Source organism: Trachypithecus francoisi, unplaced genomic scaffold, assembly GCF_009764315.1.
Source record: "Trachypithecus francoisi isolate TF-2019V2 unplaced genomic scaffold, Tfra_2.0 Lachesis_group19, whole genome shotgun sequence".
Lineage (NCBI taxonomy): Eukaryota > Metazoa > Chordata > Mammalia > Primates > Cercopithecidae > Trachypithecus > Trachypithecus francoisi.
The window spans coordinates 9,425,191-9,438,866 of NW_022681464.1; the positions used below are offsets into that span (position 1 = coordinate 9,425,191).

At 39.0% G+C, this 13,676-nt stretch overlaps 1 protein-coding gene across 4 annotated transcripts in view; it reads right to left on the reverse strand.

Annotated features, from left to right (window-relative positions):
- The window catches only part of CUNH18orf25 (chromosome unknown C18orf25 homolog), a 98,563-nt gene that overhangs the window by 45,770 nt on the left and 39,117 nt on the right, over window positions 1–13,676 (reverse strand). For all 4 annotated transcript variants that reach the window (XM_033177844.1, XM_033177843.1, XM_033177846.1 and 1 more), the window contains exon 2: window positions 4,131–4,915. In XM_033177844.1, the coding sequence (XP_033033735.1) occupies window positions 4,131–4,845 (715 nt within the window). In that variant the 5' untranslated portion in view covers window positions 4,846–4,915. The remainder of the gene's footprint in view (window positions 1–4,130; window positions 4,916–13,676) is intronic.

Below are 13,676 nucleotides of genomic sequence, written 5' to 3' on the forward strand. Positions count from 1 at the left end.
GGGAAGTTATTTTTATGATTAGCTAAATTATTCAAAATCCGTATGTTCTAGGGAGAATATTTAGTGCTCTAGTTAAATGCTCAAAACGCAATGCTAAGAAGGAAAGGATGACATACACAATATCCAGACAAATTTTGTTATATATCATAGAAGGCAACATATTCAAATGTTAACAAAAGCAGAATTATGGGTGATTTCAATTTTCTATTTCACATTTCTCTATTTTCAAAAATTTCTACAAATAATTTGTCACTTAAAAATATTTTTTTAATTTTTAAGCAAGAGTTAACTGATCAAGTATAATAAGTATAATTATCTCTACCAGAGAAAAAACTATGAGTTAAGATGATGGCTTGTCATGATGCAGCTCACTGCATTAAATATGTATGGTGAGTAATGAGTGCTGAGATCCTGTCTTGAATTGGGGCTGAGCTGGTCTAGCCTGGCTGCATGGATTGAGAATTCAAGTAAACTTAGACAGCTGTCCTCAGTAGCCTCAACGACATTCTCCAAAAGAAATCAGATTTTCAAAGGCAAACCAACCAAGACAACTCACTCTTACCTACCATGGGGGGTATTATTTTTGGAACCTCAGTGTGAATAGGCATTTAACCACAAAGTAGGTCATTAAAGACAAGATAAAGCTACCCTGTATGGCGGTCCACTCTGCTAAATATTTATGAAAAACAGTTACTGGAAAAACTTTTCCCCACTGACCATGTATATCCATGCATGTATGTTAGTATGTTCAGAAAATTAACTTTTTCAAACTGAATGAGGGCTAATGTCCATTATTTACATTACAATCAAAATCCCTCCAACTACAGATTATATAGAGCTAGTCTCAAAACTGATTTTACAGAGAAACTGCCCCCCCATTAAAAGTAATGCTCTAATCATAAAATTGCAGAGAACGATCAAAGCACAAAAAGATAATGCATAAAGAAACCACTTGATAATGGCTGGGCGCAGAGGCTCACGCCTGTAACCACAGCACTTTGGGAGGCCAAGGCAAGCGGATCATGAGGTCAGGAGATCAAGACTATCCTGGACAACATGGTGAAACCCCATCTCTACTAAAAATATACAAAAATGAGCTGGGCATGGTGGCACACGCCTGTAGTTCCAGCTACTAGGGAGGCTGAGGCAGGAGAATCACTTGAACCTGGGAGGCGGAGGTTGCAGTGAGCAGAGATTGCACCACTGCACGCCAGCCCGGCGACAGAGCAAGACTCGGTCTCAAAAAAAAGAAAGAAATCACTTGATAAAAGCCTTGATATTCAAGATAACCATCACATAGTACTTTTACATGAATTCACTACAAAATATTACAAATTTACTATAAAATGCCCTTTATTCATCTCTAAGTCTCCCAAATGAAAGTACTGCCAGCATTATTTTGATATGATACCTCCAAACAGATTCTTAAAACATCAATATATTTCCAAAACCTTCAAGGAGAGATGATCTAGCGTCAATACTAAGCTGCCTGTCAGTTAATTAACTGCTGACTTTAAAAATCATCATAAACATCTGTTGCCTAGATATCAAACTCAAAGTATGATCGTGCACTATACTGGTCTGCGTTATTAATTATTTGCACTCTCTAAAAGAGAAAATGCATTAACAGTTACAATTATTTGACATAACATTTAGGATTAAGGTATTAGGATATCCTAATAGGAATTATTTAAGATAACGCCTTCAACTTTTAAGCTGAGCCCAAACAAAAGCTTATAAAGAGTATTTTCTGAATTACTAAATGGGTTGCACCTTAATGAAAGAGGATGGCAATAATTGGTTTTTACTTTTCCACTTGGTTTCCATTCTGTGTAAACAGCTGAATTAACGTTCCGACATTCAAGAGATTCTGTTAGGCCCATCCAGCTTAAGTTCACCTGAATGTCCATGTTGTTGAACTCAAGTCAGTTGATAATTTATCCTACCTTTACAATTTATGCAACTTTTCGACAACTGCTCTTACTATAAGGTTGAGTGTGCCTCCTCTCTTCCCCAAAGTCATAAGGTGACTCAGGAAACTGAAAGATACATCACTGTTACATTAAAAATTCACAATGTCACAATTTTTCAAGAGACAACAATATGGACAATTGAAATGAAATTCCTAATATTTGAACTCTAGGTTGTTCCATCTTTGCCGCTTTGCATAATTCCAGTAAAGATCATTCATACCTGTCTCATGGGAATGGCACCTCCCAAAACTGCCAGCACACACACAGGCAGTCATATACAGTGGTCCTATACCTCAATCTACCATTTGATTCTCCAGGATTACCTTAGAAAACTATATGTATTTTCAAAAGCCACAAACTTACTAAATGGTGTGAATAAGAGAAACCAAACTATAGATTTAAATTAATTTACTTCAGTGTTCAGTTAGTACACAATTCAGAAGAGACAAGAAATAGACCACTGGTGTTTTAAGTTTTAAGCAGTAGTCAAGATACTCAATTAGAAAGAAGATTAGGAAAATATGAACAAAGCACATCTAACCTATTTAAGCAAAACAGGGAAAGTGCCTATGAAGACATTTCTCAAGCCACCTTACAATAGCGTTCTGTCTTCAGAGAGAATTTTGTTTACCCACCTTCTTCCTTTCCATAAAAAGGCAAAGTATTGGGGTAGTTACATAAGATCCTGTTTAGTAAGTTGGATTAAGTATTGTATTAAGAGATCCATCAAGGTCTTGATTAAGAGGTTAGAACAAGATATAGAAATGCACAATTTTACAGGTATTAAGGTTTTCTTAAAAATATTATTACATGTAAAACTAAAATACATACCTAAAACCTGCCTTAGAACAATCCCAAAGTCTGTTTCTCTCATGCATTTAACTGATGAGCTTCATTGAAATCCCCTTCCCAGTAGTTTTATTACAAGGAACAATAGCAAAGGAATTCAACAGAGATATTAAAACAGTAAAAAGCATTTCTAAAGATTGTTTGAGATTCATATTTATATTATATGAACGAGACTTATTATCAGAACTTCAACACCTATAAAGTGCTTTAAAACCAATCATTCTTCTTACTGAATTTATATAACTTTGGGAAGCTATAGATTTCATTAACCAATATGATTTTTCTTGAAATATTCTTTGTATATCAGCAATATGCTGTCTTCACATGTAGATACAGAAAGCTTTCAGAAAACCAGAGAGAAAAAAAACCACAGTCACCCATAAAACTTTAGAAAATCAGAACTTGCCCTTCTTCAATGTGGCAATAAACAATACTGCCATGACCTATTCAATGCCATATAGTTTACAAAATGTTCCTGATCATATTGTAAGGATCTCTTGGATAATAAGAATTCACTACTTAAGAGCCATTCAGATACATCTTTCTTCCACTATGAAATCTCAAGACTGCCTTTGTATTATAGTACACAGTACCAGATGCAATAATATGGGGAAAGCAGATTTACTAAATATGTAATAAATTACAGACCCTTATACCAATGAGAGCTAGAACAAGCAGATTTCTAACAAACTTTTTTAAAGCTTGGGAAACTAATGGAAAATTTTTCAGAAAGACATTCTTTTCAATGTGAGTGACAACTTAAGATAGAAAGATTTGTAACAAGGATAACTAGCTTATCATGCATTGAATATGGGGTAAAACACATAAAACTACTGTTTTTGGAGGAAAAATTATTAGAAAACTTTAACAAAAGATAGAATGTGTTATTTCAGACACTACAAGCTCGAGTGCAGTGGCTATATAATAAAGCAAGGTGCCTATTCCTGAGGAGAATGTACTCAGTAATGATGCTGAACAGTGAGTATTAAATCTAAGCAGTGCTAAAAAGGCAATGATGGGAGTTCAGGTAATGTGTTACAGAGAGACTTGTGAGAAATTCCATTACTTAAAAATAATCTTGTCCCTATCATTAACCATTTAATTTTTTTTTTCCTGATGTGCTAAAGTGCACTGGAAACCTCAGAACAGGTTTTATAAATTGGCCATGTCTTGTAATAGACTGCAGTCTTCAAATTTACACAGAGCTGCAGGTCTCCTGGATTTTTTCAAGTGTCACTCATCTAACTGAGCCTGACAGCTGAGAATGCCATCAGGTACTTTACAGTCAGTTTAAAAAACATCCTCTACCTGGTATCTCTGCAGTGATTGTCTTGCTGCTCCCTGAAACCTCTTCATCATCATCCGATGAGCTCGTGCTTGAGTCACAAGTCAGGTCACTATCACTGGTACTACTGTCCTGCAGCAGGTTATATTTCTTCCTTGCAGCAGCCTCCCGTTTCTGCCTCAGTAGCCTGATCCTCTCCTTGTGCTTTTGGCTCCGATGACCTTTAACCTTGGCGACTCGGCCATTCTGTTTATCACTGGATTGCCGGTTTTTCTTGGCAGCCATAGTGGATGTTTCACTTTCTGATCGGGACCGCCTAGACTTGCGCCCAACTGTGGCACCAGACACTCCTGAAGGGTCTCCTTCTACCGCTGTTTCTGCCTGAGAGGGTTCATTCTCTTCTGCGGAAGACAATGTATCTGAATCAGCCAGGTGACCACTAGAGGAAGGGGAAAGCATGCAGTGATTAGAGGAGTCACTCTCATAAACTCGGCCAGTTGTAGGCTTGTCACTCTCCGTGGATGCTAACTGAGACTCAGAAGAGTCCCTTCTCAGTTCCATCAACAAGCAGGGCATTGAAGAAATCACTGTAGAATCCGCTACACCATCTTTCTGAACTTGAGATTCCAGTTCTACAGATCCATCTTCCTCCTTGGCTGTCTCTTGTTCAGATGCTTTTGGTGGGGCTTCGGACTCAATGAGTTCTTCGACTTTTCCCACTGACTCCTCCATCTTCATTTCAGAATTTCAAGTTAAATCATGGAGTAGAGTCTAGGAAATGATATCAAAGATGCAACAGGAAAGCAACCTGTACAAAAACACACAAAGTCAATAAACAGAACGCCAGATTATTTGATCAACACAACATGCCTACCTTTATAAGTGGGTGGGGCAAAACTTACCATTACACAGGCCTTTAAAATATATACATATTATTATCTGCTTGTCTGATCAACAAATTCAAAGGATTAATACTATCAAAATCTAAGTATACTGAGCTACTAAAAATGCCATAATATTAATCACTATTACTGAACTTGCAAGGCCAACATGTAATGAACATTTTCCAGTTTATAATTTTATTTAAAGTGTTCTAGAAAGAAATCTTCAAAACTCTGATATAATTAATATGCATGTATTGACTTTGATATAAATGAAAAAGAATGCTTTAACACTAGTCTAGAAATGCATTACCTGGAATGACTACTTTTACATTCAAATCCAAAAAGAAAGGAGGTAGGAGGACGGGAGTTACAATAGAGAAACATCAAAATTTTTTTTTTTTTTGAGAGAGGGTCTCACTCTGCCACCCAGGCTGGAGTGCAATGGTGCAATCTCAGCTGCAACCTCCGTTGCCATGGCTCAAGCAATTCTCTTGCCTCAGCCTTCCAAATGGCTGGGACTACAGGCGCACACCACCGCACCCAGCTAATTTTTGCATTTTTTGTAGAGACAGGATTTCACCATGTTGCCCAGGCTGGTCTTGAACTCCTGAGCTCAAGTGATCCACCCACTGTGGCCTCCCAAACTGCTGGGATTATAGGAGTAAGCCACCACACCTGGCCCCTACACTTATGCTTAAAAAAAACAAAAACACACGCACACTCCAACTACATGCATTTGGCAAATGAGCAACCAAATACTATGCATCAAACTTGTCTGCAGTCCCCTCAATAGGAGTTGCTCTAGTGAAGCATTAAGATGAAAGGCCAGAATCTGATGCTTCCTCAATCCTACCTAGCTCCCACATACCTCATCATGCTGAATGTGAGGCTAGTGTTTAAATTGATGTTTTATCAACAATGGTCACTAAACACAGAACCCAAAAAGCCTAGTATATTCTATGAATGAATTAAGGGATTTAAGAGAAAATACTCTACACCCATTTTACACTTTGGATGCTAAATTTAAAACCTAACACTCTACCACCACTGTGAGTGATACAACTCCAATTAACCATACAGGTACAGGATATAATATTTAACCTCAAAAGCTTATGACCTATACAGTTAAGTCCTTACTTAACATTGTCAATAGGTTCTTGCAAACTGAGACTTTAAGTGAAATGACGTTTAACAAAACCAATTTTTTCATTAACGTTATAACTAAAGGACATCATTCAAAGACCAGCAGTATCTTGTTCCATTTAAAGTTGCGGTTTCCAAGAACCTATTGAAAATCTGGTGGTTTTTAAAGAGGATGCTAAATATGGAAAGCAAGTAAATAACTTGCCCTGTAAGTGTTACAGTACAGAAAGCAACTATCATGTCCACAGGTCACAGACACACACAACCATTAATCATACGGTATGCTAGTTAGGTGTAATGTGGCATTTCCATCGTCTCATTCCATCAAGTTACCTTGATAGTTCAATCTATAGTAGACAAAAACTAGGAAATACTTGAAAAATCCTTTAAAACAGATCTAACATGCCAAGTCCACTTTTTGCTTAATACAAACATTCTGTACACCTGTTTTGTTTTTCATAGCCCTGTTCTCAGCTGTTGATAAAACAGGCATTCTGATTAAGTTTCCTTAACACATTCATGGAAACCAGAACATTCGTGGCCACTGAAACATTTGTTAATTTAAAACAATCCTAGGCCAGGAGTGGTGGCTCACACCTGTTATCCCAGCACTTTGGGAGGTGGAGGTGGGTGGATCACCTGAGGTCGGGAGTTTGAGACCAGTATGGCCAACATGGTGAAACGCCATCTCTACTAAAAATACAAAAATTGGCCAGGCATGGTGGCGAGCACCTGTAGTCCCAGCTACTCGGGAGGCTGAGGCAAAAGAACCGCTTGAACCTGGGAGGCGGAGGTTGCAGTGAGCCAAGATAACGCCACTGTGCTCCAGCTTGGGTGACAGAGCAAGACTCCATCTCAAAAATAAATAAAATAAATAAAAAATAAATAAAACAATATTGTGTGCAGCCTACTTCACATATTTGTATCAATTATAGTACTAATGTTGGAGCTACGTGAAAATCAGCATAAATATTTTTTCTGACACCATTACAAAAAAATGTAACACCTCTGAAAGCCAACAGAGGGAGTAACAGTTAAACCAATGGAGACTGTTATACATAAAGCATGCTGTCAATACAAACATGAAATAAAATATTCATAGATACAAAATACCCCCAGGTATGAGGAATAAATCCAAGTTCTTTTTTTTAAGCCAAATTTAGCAGTGGAGGGGACCAAGATTTTCTAACTGAATAAAAATGAGAGTTAATTATATTATGGAGATTCAAGTTGTATATTCTGGAATAAAGATACTTCTCAAGGTCGGGCACGGTGACTCACACTTGTATTCCCAGCACTTTGGGAGGCCAAGGCGGGTGGATCACAAGATCAGGAGCTCAAGACCAGCCTGGCCAAGATAGTGAAACCCCATCTCTACTAAAAATACAAAAATTAGCCGGGCGTGGTGGCAGGCACCTGTAATCTCAGCTACTTAGGAGGCTGAAGCAGGAGAATCACTTGAACCCAGGAGGAGGAGCTTGCAGTGAGCCGAGGTCGCACCACTGCACTCCAGCCTGGGCGACAAAGTGAGACTCCGTCTCAAAAAAAAAATTCTTCTTAAGGCTAAAATATCTGAGAAAATATACTCAGACGAAATTAATGTCAGCTATATAGGACAAGCATCAAAGTCTCAATTTGTGAAAGAAGGCAGCACTGGATATTTTCAAAGTACATAATACAGCATCAGACTGAAAAGTAAATTTGTTAAAATCACCATACAACTCTTGTTTCCTCAAGAAATAAGTTGTGTGGATAACACAAGTAAATCTAGATTGTTTTTCCATGCTTAAAAAAAAATGACAATATGGCACATCATTCAATTTAATTATCTTTCAAGTTCCTTAAATTTGAGTGTTAACTGAGATTTAATTTCTACTACCTAAATTAGTAACTGGTATTGCAGTTAAAACCACTTAAATATGCTCAAATCAATCACAAAAGACTAGTATTGACCATAAATAGGACACAAGTTAGTTCATCATAGTATGTTCACACAATGTGGCCATTAAAAAAAGAAAAAGCATTTTATACAGAGAGATAAGAAACAACTCTCACGCAATTTTAATGAAAAAAGATACATTATAGCATTTATGTAAATAAATAACAAAACTAAATTTACATGAGTTTACCTGTAGATGCACAGACTTTGGAAAGACACTTAAGAAAATAGTAATACCAACTTGGAAGGAAAGCAGGTGAATAAGGGAACAGGAGAAGACAGTGCGGTATGCAGTTTTGTATCTCTTGAATTCGTAACGTATACAAGCATTATCTATTCAAAAAATCCACTCTGACTTAAAAGTCTTCTGAAGAAAAAGGAGTTGTGCTTTTTTTGGGCCATAACACTAGACTACTCTTTGGGTCAAGTTTAGTCAATAAATTCTACTATGCTTTCTCCCTAGAGTGGAATTTTGCTATAATTAATTAAATACAGGAGAAAAAAGTCACAGAAAGTGAAAACATAAGCTCTGACTAAACTCCCTGCAGTGGAATAAAAACAAAGTGCGCTAACCACAGGGGGAAATGATGTCATACATAAAGATTAATATTTCCAAATGACCAGATTATTTACTGCATATATTGTTTTTGGTCAAAGGAAAAAAAATAGGTTTTTCTGGTAGGAACAGTCAAGCAGTTAGCAGTATAAAATGATATAATTGTCAAATAGGAATTGCATCACATAAATGGCATAAAAGGTTATCAACCCTCTGGGTTAACACTGACAGTAAATTTACATTCAGTGAAGTAATAAATATACAACATTTTTCCTATTAGAACAGCACTTTCCCCCATGCTGTTCTTCCCTCCAATCTAAACGCAACCTCCTCTACATGAGTACTAGAGCTCATCCCCCTCTCATTTCCCTAGAACCTTACATTATTGATTATTCCTTGGCTCTCGTCCACCCGTCACATCCAACTGGAACATTCATTCATTCATTCATTTTTGAAATCCTCCTTCGACCTATCACCTTCAATCTCACATCTCCCTCTCTAGGTATCATGCTCTTCTTTCACAGTCGATCTTATTATGAGAGCTGTATAAACTTCTATTTCCTTAACTCTCACACTCCCTTCTGCAACCCAATCCAACCTGACATCTCCTTCTATCAAACCAGTGGAACAAGCCTAGGCAACATGGCAAGACCCCATCTCTACAAAATATTTAAAAATTAGCTGGGCATGTGGCACATGCTGTGGTTCCAGCTACTGGGGAGACTGAGCAAGGAGGATGCCTTGAGCCCAGGGAGTCAGGGCTGCCATGAGCCGTGTTTGCATCAGTACGTTCCAGGCTGGGTGACAGAGCAAGACCCTGTCTCAAAAAACAAAAACAAAAAAACCAGTGGAACAGTTATTACCCGGGTCATTAATGACCTCCCTATCTCTAAATCCAACATATTTTGGCCCTAATCTTACTTAATATTTAAGCAGCATTTTATGCCTGACAACTCTCTCTGTTCTTTAAACCAATTAATGCTTTTCTTTGGCTTCAAGATTTCTCTATTCTTCTGGCTAGTCCTTCTCAGTCTACTTTGTAGGCTTAACTTCCTCTACCAAATCTCAGGATTTAGTCCTACATCTAGGTCCTTTTCCCATCCACCAACATGAGCTCTTCTTCTTTTTTTTTTTTTTAAGACAGGGTCTCACTCTGTCACCCAGGCTGGAGTGCAGGGGCGCCATCTTGGCTCACTGTAACCTCTGTCTCCTTGGCCCAATTATTCCCACCCCCTCTCCCGCCTCAGCCCCCTGAAGTAGCTGAGACTACAGGCGCAAGCCACCATGCCTGGCTAATTTTTGTATTTTTTGTAGAGACGGGGATTCACCATGTTGCCCAGGCTGGTTACAGACTCCTGAGTTCAAGTGATCGACCCACCTCGGCCTCCCAAAGTGCTAGGATTACAGGTGTGAGCCACCATGCCTGGCCCAATACCCAAAACCCACATTTTCCAATACCATCCCTAGACTAGTAATTTTATTTCTCCAGCTCAGATCTCTAAACTCTATACCAGTCCACCCAAATACCCAGTTGACACCTGTATTTAGATTTTGGAAAGGTACCATAATCACATCATATCCAAATCCAGATCATCTCTGATCTACCCCACTCTGCTCCTTCTCTGGCTTTCTCTAGTTCAGTATATAGCACTATTGCTACTATCTCAGTTGCTCACGTCAAAAACCTGAGTTATCTTTGACAATGCCTTGTTCTTTACTTACTGTATCCCATCATTCACCACTTCCATCATTCACTAACTCCTATCAATCCCACCTCCTTAACAGTTTTCTAGTCCGTCCACTATTCTCTATCTCCGCTGTCACCACTCTAGACACAACCTCCATCATTTATTTTCAATAGTACTGACTACCATCACTGTCTCTCTTCAGACTCAGTCTTTCTTCTATGCACCAACCTGTTTTCCATACAGTAGGTAGAGCAATATTTCTACAAGGTAAATATGTTATCTTTATGAGAGAAAGTAATTTTTAAAGTCCTAGAAGATAGGGTAGAGGAGGATAGGTAAAGGCAAGTTGAGATTTATCTGATGTTTTTCTCTCCCTTTAAAAAGGGATTATATATTGCTTTCTGATCAGTGGTGAATGTGGAGGAAAACAGATTATATGCAACAATCTGAAAAAACATGTTGTTGGCCAGGTGTGATGGCTCATGCCTGTAATCACAGCACTTTGGGAGGCCCAGGCGGATGGATCACAAGGTCAGGGGTTCGAAACCAGCCTGGCCAACATGGTGAAACCCCGTCTCTACTAAAAATTCAAAAATTAGCCAGGTGTGGTGGCAGACGCCTGTAGTCCAAGCTATTCGGGAGGCTGAGGCGGGAGAATCGCTTGAACCCAGGAGGCAGAGGTTGCAGTGAGCCAAGACCACGCCATTACGCTCCAGCCTGAGTGACAGAGCGAGACTCCATCTTTGAAAAAAAAAAAAAAACACAGGTTGTTAATTATGGACAATGAAAATTAATTCACTTTTTAGTCCTTGTACTCTTTAAGAAACTAAGACAACAAAAGATGCGTACAGTTCAGAGTTAAACCATGGAATTTAAGCAGTATACAATGCTCAAACAGGAGACAGGGAGTGTAAAGTATAAAGCTGAATAAGGCTACTTGTGAAAATCTGGAAGAGAAAAGTTGAGGAAGTTCTTATCAGACCTCCTTCTTGGTCAGCAAAGCTTAATACAAAGTGAAAAAGAAGGCAGGCTTGGGGGTTTGTTAAAAAAAAAAAAAAAATGGAGAAGTGTTGTAACATCTGCTACAGAGAATCTGACAGAGATTAAAACTGCTGAGTACAATAATTCATACAGTCAGAACAATTCACAATGCTCAATTTCCAAACTATGGGACCATTAACACAAACTTAAGAGGAAAAATGTGATTGCTTTCCCTTGCTCAAAACCCCTGCCCACCTTTCTAGTTTTCATCTTGGGCCACTCACCCCCTAGCTCCCTCCAACTACCAAGAATATCACATAAAAAGAGTTTTTTTCGGCCGGGCGCGGTGGCTCAAGCCTGTAATCCCAGCACTTTGGGAGGCCGAGACGGGCGGATCACAAGGTCAGGAGATCGAGACCATCCTGGCTAATACGGTGAAACCCCGTCTCTACTAAAAGATACAAAAAACTAGCCGGGCGAAGTGGCAGGCGCCTGTAGTCCCAGCTACTCCGGAGGCTGAGGCAGGAGAATGGCGTAAACCCGGGAGGCGGAGCTTGCAGTGAGCTGAGATCCGGCCACTGCACTCCAGCCTGGGAGACAGAGCCAGACTCCGTCTCAAAAAAAAAAAAAAAAAAAAGAGTTTTTTTCCAGATCTCTGGCCTTTCACAGTCATTTTCATTTTGTGCCTATCCTCTTGCTGGCTACCCTTCAGAAATTAGAATAATCCTTTGGTAATAATACAGGCTAATATTTTTAGCCTTTGATAAAATTACATACTAATATTACCCCTAGGAAATGCATATTACCCACATTATCCTCCTTCACTGTGCTTTGCACAATTGTAGTTAAGTAACTGTATACTGTAACTGGCTGATGTCTACTTCACATACATAAGGACACATAAAAAATTTAAGAACAGAGCCAGGCACGGTGGCTCACGCCTGTAATCCCAGCATTTGGAAGGCCGAGTTGGGCGGATCACAAGGTCAAGAGATCGAGACCATCCTGGCCAACATGGTGAAACCTCGTCTCTACTAAAAATACAAAAATTAGCTGGGCATGGTGGCGCATGCCTGTAACTCCAGCTACTAGGGGTGCTGAAGCAGGAGAACCGCTTGAACTTGGGAGGCAGAGGCTGCAGTGAGCTGAGATCAAGCCACTGCACTCTAGCCTGGCAACAGAGCGAGACTTCATCTCAAAAAAAAAAAAAGAAAAGAAAAAAAAGATTTAAGAAAAGAAAATCATATAATCAACTACCATCCCAGCTGATTCATCTCTATCTGCAATAAGCAAAACAGACCTTAACACAAAAAGTATTATCAAGAAAAAAGGCATCATTCTAATTTTGCATGGAGTAATGATAAACATTATAAGAATCTGTGTATGTTTTCTTTGGATTGCAAATTTCTTAAGGTATAAAGCAAGGTCATCAGTTAAGGTGAGGATGAATGAGGTAATGCTGAAGTTGATTAGAGGACTAGGTGTGAAACAGTACTAGGAAAGTGAAGGAACCAGGGAAGTACAAGATACTATAATATAATTTCCAGGCAATAGTAAGGGCCCACTCTAAGGATTGTAGCCATGAACTTAAAGACTGGTATATATGTATATGTTTTTCTCCTTTCAAGTTCAGCTGCATAAATCCAAGTGCAACAAGGTAAATCTTGGATTTAACCAGAATTTTAGTTTTGCCCAACAAGTAGAATGAAGCAAGAAAGAAGCAAGAGGGTATGCAAGGAAATCATTCTAATGATCACATCAAGAAGGTACAGAGCACTAAAAATGGGATAGGTCAATGGAATGGACATCTCAACAGAGCCAAAAAATATTGAAATCAGGGTACTGTAAAGAATGAGCTAGAAAGATAGAATCCAAGAGTGCTGTGAATGAAACAGATTATGGAAGGGTTACAGTTATTGATAACTGACAGGATCTAAAACAATGCTACTAAAAGTGTTGTCTGTAAATCAATGTACACCTGCAGTGAAAGAAATATAGAAGGCAGGGCGCTGTGGCTCACACCTGTAATCCCAGCACTTTGGGAGGCCAAGGCAGGTAGATCATGAAGTCAGGAGTTCAAGACCAGCCTAGCCAACATGGTGAAACCCTGTCTCCACAGAAAATACAAAAATTAGCCGGGCACAGTGGCACGCGCCTGTAACCCCAGCTACTCGGGAGGCTGAGGCAGGAGAATGGCTTGAACCCGGGAGGCGGAAGTTGCAGTGAGCCGAGACCGCACCACTGCACTCCGGCCTGGGTGACAGAGCGAGATTCCATCTCAAAAAGAAAAAAAAAAAAGTATAGAAACTGAGTAATTGCTGAGAAACTTATAAAAACTTTATATTGTTACGACAATCGAAATCAGTATTTCAACTTCC